Source organism: Danio aesculapii, chromosome 8 (genome assembly GCF_903798145.1).
Source record: "Danio aesculapii chromosome 8, fDanAes4.1, whole genome shotgun sequence".
In the NCBI taxonomy this organism is placed as follows: Eukaryota; Metazoa; Chordata; class Actinopteri; order Cypriniformes; family Danionidae; genus Danio; species Danio aesculapii.
In genome coordinates, this window is record NC_079442.1 from 3,940,079 (window position 1) to 3,951,264 (window position 11,186).

An 11,186-nucleotide genomic window follows, 5' to 3' on the forward strand; every position below is an offset into this window, starting at 1 on the left:
GACCCATAGTGATGGAGGTTATTACTGAGCTCGTTTGGCTGAAATTACGTTCATATTCAGTACTACTGAAACACTTGGACATAGCAATTTGAGGCAATAGAAGTAACAGGAGATCAAAACGTATCAAAAGATCCCTCTAAATCCTACAGTCGAGTCCTTTATATGCTCATAAAACGACCACAAATAAACTCCAAGTGCCTTTTTTTACAGAAATCTATCGTTACACTGAATAACAACAATATATAACCCAGATTTTGTCATTTTTATGACTAATGTAGACCCATTACTAGCATTCAGTATACATTTCATTTAATGCAGACACCTAAATAAGTCGTCTCGCCTTTAACCAATTGCGATGGAGGTTATTACTGAGCTTGTTTGGCTGAAATACTTACATATTCAGTACTTTTTAAACACGTGGACATTTTTTGGCAGTTCTGAAATTGGTGTACATACATAAAACAAAGCAAAATATGGGGATGGAAGCACTCAGCACGGATATACAGGTGCATGCAAGCATGCTCAAACACAAAAACACACACATGTTTCCCGGAGGTCACGATTGCTTGTTGCTTCACAGAACTTCACGAGGAAGACTTCTACTTGTAGTAGCTAATAAGATCTGAGTTATAACGGAGATTGTGTTTTACATTAGAATTATTTGAGCTCCTTCTAATTGTCAGATGAATTCCTTTTGTATCTTTTCTGCAAACAGCTCCTAATGCAAAATGTTTTCTTCTTCTTCAAAAAAGAAAAGAAACACACACATACATGCACACAATTCCACCGGGTATCATATCTGATCTGTGAGAACTGCTTCGCTATTTTTACTGCTGCAGTTTGGCCCTGCATTCTGATGTGTCTTGGCACCGAAAGAAAGAGAAAAGGAAAATAACAGATAAGAAATTAAGCCAGAAGCTGTTTTTGTATGTATTCCTATTTTAACAATAGTTCTCATAGTGTGCTTTGGAAATATGAAGATATATACAGTAGGAACCCGACATTGATGTAACTGCACACCGACACTTCTCCTCAATCAGAAATCTAACCTCTATTATTTCCCTTCAGTTACACTGAGAGATGTTAAAAGATTCAGACTTGCTGGTGTACACAAATCTGACATTAAGGGTCGCATCGATGCATAATTCAAGACAATAATGCCAATGTATACATTCAGAATGCCTGTTTAGCTTTGGGCAGATTTCAGCAGCATGTAGATGAGTTTCTAGATCGATATTTGGTTTGAATTGTTTCTGTTTTGCGGCCCAAATAAATAGTTTTAAATGTAGGAATATCGCATTTCACTCTTTTAACTTGAGCTCTAATCTTGATGAACATCGCCTACTAGGACAGTCACTTTATTTTCTGTATATTTAAGCATTGTATATCACTATTACATTAGTTCCTCGTGCATATGAGAGAGAGAGAGAGAGAGAGAGAGAGAGAGAGAGAGAGAGAGAGAGAGAGAGAGAGAGAGAGAGAGAGAGAGTGGAGTTCTGCCAGAAAATATGTTGCGGAAGTGATTTGCCCAAGATGGCGAGAGCTTACCAAGAATATGACATGGAAGATTACATTTTCCCGGGCCAAATGAGAATTATATTTATATTTAGGATTATGGATAGTATTGTTAAAACTACACTGTAACCCAACAGTCAGCTTTATCAAATAAAATGAGTGTAGTTAACTCAAAATTTACTGAAAGTTAATTCTACTCATTTGAAAAGTTTTGAACTCCGTGTTGACGGTAATGAGTTAATTGAATACCTCATTACTTCAACTTACATGGAGTAGGTTCACAGTACTCATATAGATTCGTTTTTTAATTCAAATGGTTTGTAGCAATCAGTTTCCTCAAATGGTTTGAGTTACCTTAACGTTTCTGAAAAATGACACTTTAGTTTAAGAACCATTCTCGATATTAACTAGTGGCTTATTATTAAGATATTTGTTATTTATTAATACTTGTAAATAGGCCCACACGGAATCTGTGTGCGCAGAATTCCGCAGATTTTCCGCAGATTTCAGCAGTTTTTTATCATTAATTATGTTTATTTACTTGAGTAAATGTGTGTCAGTCTATATTTATTCAGTTTTTTTTTTATTAATTTCAGTAATATTATTGACTAATATGAAAATGTTCATCTGTTTTATGTACAATACGGTTTGTAAAGTAATATTTTCTATCTTTTAATAGAGATATTATATGAGAAACTTGCTTTGTTGACCAAATAAAGTGAATCTAATTGGATTTGCATTTTAAACATTAAATAAAAGTTAGAAGATATTATTTTTTATTTTATATTTTAAAGTTTTAGTTATGATACTCAGAAATCCACTGATTTTTACCAAAATTCTCAGCAGAAATAGCAAAAAACGTCCGCAGATCCGTCTGGCCCTACTTATAAAGTACATATTCTGCATAACCTATTAGTCAGTCCTTAATCCTACCTAAAACCTAAACCATGTTGTCAAGAAGCAAATTATGAGGCAAAATACATATTTAATAGTTACTAATAACAATAATTGTGCCCTAAAATAAAATGTGACCTATATTTTTGATTGTTTTAAGTCTATAAAGTGTGGGCTCGGGGTTTCTGTTTAAGAGTTAAATTTAATTTTTTTTAATTTGAATTAAATTTAAGACTTTTTAGGACCATTATGAATGAAATTTTAGACTCATAAAGGGCTAAAGGCTGAGGAATTTTACAAATGGTCCAGATGGAACAGACTTTTTTTTGCCCTATCAAAAAAATTATTTTAATTTAATACATTTAATAATACAATAATAATAATAATAATAATAAATATATACTTTATAATATTTAATTTTTTCTTAGCTAAATGTTTTAAATATTGTGCAAAAACAAGCAAGCTCTACTTGTATCCATGCACTTTTTTCCAACATAAACTTTCTTTAAAATAAAAAAGATGAACAAATGTTTTAAAAGTTTTAAAAACAATCATAAACCAAATCTATGCACAACAATCTGTCAAGGTCAGTGTCCTCAACAGTAAACGCATAGAGAACTTTTAAACAAATGCTATTGTAAGGAAAATAATTAAACCATTATGATAGAGTTAAAATTACTGTTTGAAATAAAAGTTTAAAGTTTTATTAATATTTATTGTTGATGATTGTATGGGTTTTGACCAGCAATACATAAACAAAGAAAAATTAAGACCTGTTTAAAACGTTTTAAGACCTACAACAGAATATTTCACTTAATTTAAGACTTTTTAAGGCCTAAAATTTGTATTTTAAGATTTAAGACTTTTTAAGACCCTGCAGAAACCCTCTGGCTTTTATTAAAAACTAAAATCCCCTCTATTTCAAATGAATGAAACACAATAATAATCAAAATATTAGCTTATAAATGTAAGGAGATACACAGGTTTTTGTTTTGCTTGTTTAAGCAAATAATCTTACTGTTTATTCATTTATTAAACACATCATTCAGTGTGTCTGCAAGTCAGAATTTGCACTAATAACAGTTAATATTTAAGACTTTGAAGAAATGCCGGAGAATGCATCACATTTGACACTGTCAATACTCAGATTTTCCTGCACACACACACTCATTCTCTCTATCACACACTCACACACTTACAAAAAACATTCAACACTATGTACACATGTCAAAAACAGAAAAAAAAAGCCAACAAAAATGTAAACACACCCTTAGTTTCAACATTCAGTCAATGTAAAATCGAAGTATGCGGGTGTTTGTGTATGCATTAGCATACGCACACATTTATACACACGCACGCACACATACACACGTGTACAGACAGACACCGTAATACTGAAAGACATCGCTTTGTACATTCCAAGTATAAAACATGTAGTAATATGTTTGTAAAATTATCTGTACAAAACCCCCTCGCGTTCTCGTCGATAATATTCTGAATCTCTAGGCATGATCAGGATATGAGTAACCGTGGAGATACCACATTACGGTGCTGCCCCTGAGAGCAGTATAAATGTCGAAACTGTTCCCATCCAAAAACATCTTGAATGGCATGCATATAGCAGGCAGGGCCTCAGCCGGTAAAAATGCTAAACAATGACTCCTAAGATCAATCCTGCCCGGTGGTGATGCTCGCAGGCAAGCATTACCATAATTTTGGCTGATTTCGTTTGTGTGTACATGTGTGTTCAAATGCGTGCTGAATATATAATGTGCATAAAAAGGGACCCCATGAAAAATATTGGATGATGAAAGCAGGAAATGCAGCTGTTCAGTAAAACAATGACGATAAGGACAACAGAGGGACAGTTTTCACATAAAAATAGGTCATTTTTTTTAAGTATTAACTCTTAATGACACTCTGCATGGTTTGAGTTGGATGCGTATTGCTGTATGTCGATCGTGACTGATGCAATCTTCTCAGCACTAGACATGACACTAGGTGCATGCAGCAAAAACAGAAAGGCAAAATCTTTGAATCTTATTGTATTTGGCCCTTATATGCGCACTGTTTCGTCCCCAGAGGGTGAACTTGTGAAAGTGAGCCAGACTGCGTTTTATTGTCGTTTTTGTTGTTGTTTTTCGTTTTTATTGCACTGAAAGTCCGTCGCTGATAATTAACGTCATCCGCCATCCGGATTTCAACATATGTAAATAATCAGACTTTTAACGTCCCATTTAGAGCTCCGAGGCTTTCCCAAAACGAATGTCTGAAACGAAGTTATTAGGTAAATACAAACAATATATCGTTTTTTAAATCATCTGCTGTATTTAAATACATTTGGCACATTCTCTTGAAAAACAACAACAATAACACAAACATTAAATAATTAACAATCTTTTAAATAAAAGACTGCAAAACATTAAGCAAATGAAAGTGCACTTTTTTTTTTCATCCGACAAACCAAAATACAAGAAGTAGACCAAAATCTGAAAGACGCTCTGGTCCCCGGAGCTGAGAGTTGACTGTGCTGCATCTGTAAGTGCTCTTTCTGTGGACTGACCCGACTGCTTGAACTGTCATCTTCGACGCCCTCTGCTTCCCATCCGCACAACACGAGTCCACTTACTCCCCACTCACTTGACCTACCACAGTAGTGGCTACAGAAAAGCGCCACCATAATCAATAGAAACCGGATGAATATAGTGAGAGGGAGAGAGTCAAGTGTATGTAAAGAGGAGATAGAAAACTTGTTTCTTTTCACCTCGTAGTCTTACTTTTTAAGTCCATCTCATGCACAAGTGGTGACGGTCATGATATTGGTACTGCTGGGTCCTGCGCTCCCACAGGAGCTGGGAGGAGAAGTGTGGTTCCCCCCTGCCCCAGCACTACTGCCCTTGTCCGTGGGTTTCTTGTCCTTCTGTTTGAGGTGCACCTTGGCGTGCCGCTTTCGCTCGTCGCTCCGCGCAAACTTGCGTCCGCAGAATTCGCAAGAGAACGGCTTCTCGCCGGTGTGTGTGCGGATGTGTGTGGTTAGATGGTCACTGCGACTAAAAGACCGCATGCAGATGCGGCACTGGAAGGGCTTGTGTCCCGTGTGGATGCGCAGATGCCGCGTCAACTCATCGGATCGTGAAAAACGCCGGTCACAGTTCTCGGCCGGACAGGCGTGTGGTCTCTCGTGGACAGGAGTCTTGCTCGGCCTGTTGGGATACTTTCTCGGACGGATAGGCTTGAGAGCTAGTGTCTGAGAGGGTTGATGATGTTGTGAGACGTGCTGTTGCCCACCGAGGAACCCGGGATGGATCTGCTGCTTATCCTTAAAAGCTCGAATGGTCTCCAGGGGAGTTATGGGAGGCGGGTTCACCCTGATAGGGTCCATAGTTTGAAAGGGTTTATGCTCCATCACCCCTACGTCTCCCTGATGATGGAAGAGATTGTAGTCTGGGATCATGGAAAAGAGACTGCCGTCCATGCCTGGTTTGGAGGTGGTGTGGTAGTCGGAGCTTGGGTAGGGCAAGGATGAGGATGTGGCCGGACTGTGGTGGAACGTCACCTGCTCTGGGTATATTTCTCCACAGGTGGAGTAGGCAGGAAGGGGTGGTGCGTATACTTGCTCCATGTCTGAAGACTGGCCGCCCATGCTGCCGCTGGACGAAGACGTCTGGGTGGTGATGTTTCCAGGTGAGGGGGACACCCCTAGGATTCCTGCACTCACCAGGCTGATGATGTTGTTGTCAGGACACCAGCCGGAGCCTCCGATGCTCCCTGAAGGGGGGGTGTCGAATGCAAACTTGCCCAGGTAGGTGACGGTCTGCCCGCTTCGCCCAGACTGGAAGCTGCCGGAGCCGTACTGAATTTCTCCGCTGCCCTTCTCACCGCCCATCCCCAAGTCCATGATATTATCTGTGTGACAGGGGTCAGAATGGACACGTCAATTCAGAATGCACTTCAGCAAAAACAAGAAAATGGTCAAAAAAAGCTAGAGAAAAGTTCTGAGAAGCATCTAGGAGACTACACTAATAGGTGCTAACTACTGAGGTGAAGACTTTCACTTGCTTGCTTTATAACTTTATAAGTTGGTCTCAGCGGCAGTGTCTCGGCGTACCTCTGTTAATCGCCTGTTCCAAAAATATAGGAGAAAGTGAAGCATATCAGTCCAAATGAAAGGCGCTGAAATTGATCTTTAAGTGAATTTCTGCCACCACCCTCGCCAACTTATTGTCTTTCTGTCACAGAATCTAAATGGCTGACTGGAACTCTGATTTGGCAATCAGGCTTCTCCGTACCACAGGATGTCACGATTGACATCACTGTTACTCTTATACGCACTCCATCTCTCCTTCTCTCTCTCTCTCTCTCTTTCTTTCTCCCACACCTTCAGTCTTTGACACTTGATAGCTGCTCTCAAATGCACCAAATGAGGATCTGTTGTGACTTCAATCACTTCTAACATGACTGAAGAAAAGTATGTTGTTGCACACAATGCAGTACTGATCATAGCGCATGTCTATGAATTAAATATTCCACTAAGTTTAGTCTTGTACGTGCACTTACAGTAATCGCAGTGTGTACACCAAATTGTGGCTTACGGTAGAAACAAACAGAATGAAAATTACAGATGGTCCTCGCATCTGTTCAACGCACACAGGGTACATGTGTGAAGAGATGCTGTGCTGCGTCTGAAGGAAAAAAAGACTCACTCGGGCTAAAGAGAACGAGAAGCTTGTGTACAGATATGTAAAAAAAACTAAAAAATATATTTATTTCATGCTGTGCCTATCATTACAGGATGTGTGTGGGGACACGCATTTCACACACTTGTGGGGATTTTTTACAGGGGCGTTTGGTAGGACACTTTGTAAGGACAAAAAGGGTTTATCACATTGACATTGTGATAAGCAGTCCAAGAGATATTAATAAAGTGTGAAGGGTACAAACAAAAAAAAATCTCACGGTGTCTAAAATAAGAGTAAATATGTTAAAAAATAAGCCATCTATACACCACAGTAACATTTCTTTTTCTGCTTTCTTTTTATAGTATATATATATATATATATATATATATATATATATATATATATATATATATATATATATATATATATATATATATATATAATTATGCAATTTTATGTATATATTTATATTCATATTGAGATTGACTACTTTGCCATTAAAAAAATAAGAAAAAAACAAGATAATTTATTTTCAAAAAGAGTTTATATTAAAAACAGCCTCTATTATTTTAAGATTTCACACATTTGCTGAGGATTACTTTACAGCAGGATGTTAGCATTCATATTTAGTATTCATTTTGATACTTTAATAAATGAAACGAGGTCAATACTCTCCCGCAAGTGTGGGAAGCATCGCCTCTTTTGACCTGCACACTGAAAACCACATCAAGAGCTTTGTGAAACTCCATCAGTACATATACAAGTAGAGGACGGAAGATCTTATGTTTTCACTCTCGATAATAATACGATATTTAACAACTCCTCACTCCTTGTGTTAATTTCACAAATGATCAAGTTGTAAGGAGCCTGATGGCGGTACACCAAGAGCTAAAATTCCCATGAAGAAAGTGTGTGTGTGTGTGTGGTTTTATTTTGTGTGTGTGTGATCTTTTTTTACATTAACAGTTATATAAATACATTTCATAAGTCAAAGTGAGGGAGAGAAAGAAACTGCGACATTAATAAAAACACTACGGCTATATAGGGGAAAAAAAAACAACAGCTGATAATCTGGATGGAAAATCCTAATATTCTGCCATTGTTAGCGTATCAATTCTGATTAAATAATTGTATTTTTGTTCGCTGAATTCTACTCGAAAATTTAGCATTATTTCAAGCCTCGGAGAAAATTAATTTGATTTAAGTAACAGCATAAGTGATATTTGAAAGGTGCGTGAATAAAGTGAACGATGACACAAAGACTACGTGATATGAAATGTACTAAAATATTTTGTGAAATATATTTTTTAAATGAGATGTTGTGCATTTCACGTGTTTTCACGAGCTGTTTTAAGACCAGCGCGCATATAAACGCCTACCCGCGCATGTGGAGGGTCAGAAAAAGGGTCAATCCTGTGTAATGCACTGACTAATCAAAACCTTTAAATATTGGCATAACTAAATACAATATATAGACACAACTAAATATCTATAACAGACCGACAGCATCACGGAGACAACCCGAATTACACATTTTAGATCAAATTAAGCGCACAGTGAAAAACGAAACGGCTTTCAATGTTATTTCATGTGATTAATATATGTATATTTCTAAAAAATTATATATTTTATGACTATATGTATTGTAAGTAAATAACAAGGAGGTTCCGCGCGTCCCGTGACGCGTGGGTTTGAAATGATACCTATTACCTGATGTTACCTGTCCACTTCACACTCATATCACGTGACTGGAGCATTTTAACTACCGTCACACACCTTTTTCACGAAGTACAATTTCATAACAAACCAAATGCAATTGAATCGCAGAATTACACCGAAGAAAAAAAGCGCAGAGCACACAAAGCAGATTTGTCTATAAAATCATTAAATGCATGTTTAAAATAATGTCCTGATAAATACATGTGATTATAATAACAACAGCACTATTTATTCATAAACGACGCCTTGAAATAAGTGTTATACACATTGTTCGTTATTATTATTAGCCTACTCAGTAGGCTATTTAACTTTAAAATAAAGTCTTTAATTTGAGAAGAACAATTGTATGAAGTAATGCTTAACCTTTATTTATTTACATGGAAAGTCTCTTAACAGTATGAGGAGTTGTGTTATTATTAAACTACTGTAACAGTCGCGCACTACTCGCGCGTTAACAGGTGCCGCGGGGCCGAGCAGCGCGCTCTCCACAACAATTAATGCCGCACTAAACGCACCAAACAACAGCTTACAAACTCCAACAACAGCTTAACGCTAAAACTTTCTTTTCCTCCTTACCTGTATTCATCTGCGAGTAGTGCGAAATGGAGTCCGGGTTTGTGAAAATGTTCATAGAAGTTGGGATGTCTTCTTCTGGATAGAGACTGTCAGGTATGGTGTTGATTAAACTGCTCATGGTAATAGGGATCTTGTCCGCTAGTTTACCTGTCATAGCAGTTCTTCAGGCTGTCATTAATGAGCGCGCACAGGTGTTCAATCCTGATCAATCTTCAGAAATCACCCGAAAAGCGACAGCAGGAGACCCTCAGAGCCTTGGAAATTAAATCCGAGCGCGCGACGGGCACGGCGCTGATGTCTCTTCGCGAGGATGGTTGTTTTTTTGTGTGTTATTTCTGTCAAGTGTTATTGTCTCTGGACCAGTGGAGAGATGATGTTGTTGGTGGTGGTGGTGATTGCACAAGTGTAGTGCTGCTCGCGCTATTGCGAGCGCAGGGAACTCCAACGCTTTCTTGTTCAACGGGGGGACGGAACAACTTCGTGACGTAGATGACCATTTATGGACACACAAAGCTAGACGGCCGCGCGACGTCACATGGAAGCTCCTCATAGTGGAACATTACAGTCGGCAGCAGGAAGATAAGCGCTCGGCGGAGCAGCGAAAGGGACATTTTCATCGGTTTGGGCGACAATTGGAAGAGTGAAACTGTTTTATTAATATTACAGACATATTGGGAACGTGGATCTCTCTGGATCTGTCAGAGCGCGCGACAGCGAGCAGCGGGAAACTTCTACACTGCATGAAGCTGCGCTTGAAAATGCATAGGAAAAGTGAATTTACTCATGAAAAAAGCGGAATAAATGCATTTTATTAATTTTATAATAGTTAGAATATTATTAAAGAAGCTGCATCATAGGTAGCATAGCAATTAAGGTGTATTCTGCCTGATTTCAGCTGTCGTAAAGAGGAGCAAATTAACTATTTTTTTAGAGTACAAATATAATGAATTACAATAATGTTTTTTTTTATTGATTTAAATTGGCACTCAAATGTTTTACAATGATATTGATGAGCGCCAGATTAAGCATAAGATGTAGGCTATACATTGCATGACATTGCAAGATTAAAATGAATACATAATTACCTGTCACGCGCTTTTATTTTTTATTCTTTATTCTGTCTAAATAAAAATAAATCAATGAATAAATCATGATAATGGTTTTATCTAAAGCAACAGGTCATCAAATCAAATCCAAACCTAAAACTTTAAACTAAAACTGCACTGCGCACTTATTACAAAGTACATTCCAGTGGCCACCTGTTAGCAGTTCTCAGTGCTCTTTATATGGTCAGCGTGGGCTCTTTATATGGTCAGTCCTTTAAAAGATGACAGATCCATGAGAAACTATAGCTTCTTGAAAAGCAATCAAATAGACGTGGAATTGGAAGTGGAATAAAAACGACAACCCAACTTAATCATTTGTAAAAAAGTCAGCTAAGTGGTTATTGACTGCAACAGATGATCTAGTCCAGGAGAAGCAACAGTAACTGAGTCTCAGTGTCTGCCAGAGAGTTAATCGCGTGTAAATACTGCAGGCGCGCGGCAATTCTGTAGGCTTGGCTTTGGCCTCGAGCGCCAAGTTCGCCGCTGAAGTGGAAACTCCAAATAAGGGCATGATCCGGCCACGCCCCTCGCTGTCTGTATTTGGTGTGCGAGGTTCCGGTTAAGAGAGCTGCAAAGTGGAAAAGCGATCGGAACCCGCAGCCATTAAAGGGACCGCAGAGGGCAAAACGTCATGGGTCGCGTTTCACCAATTTAGAAGCAGGGAGAAAATATCTTATCTGAGACTTTTAGAAGTATT

At 38.0% G+C, this 11,186-nt stretch overlaps 1 protein-coding gene across 1 annotated transcript; it reads right to left on the bottom strand.

Annotated features, from left to right (window-relative positions):
• Positions 1-3,434: 3,434 nt before the first annotated feature.
• egr3 (early growth response 3) lies at positions 3,435-9,835 on the bottom strand. The gene is made up of 2 exons (XM_056463038.1): positions 9,384-9,835; positions 3,435-6,315 (listed from the first exon to the last, which is right to left on the bottom strand). Exons 1-2 carry the CDS (start codon positions 9,535-9,537, stop codon positions 5,201-5,203), a joined length of 1,269 nt encoding a protein of 422 aa, XP_056319013.1. The 5' UTR covers positions 9,538-9,835; the 3' UTR covers positions 3,435-5,200.
• Between the last annotated feature and the right edge of the window lie 1,351 nt (positions 9,836-11,186).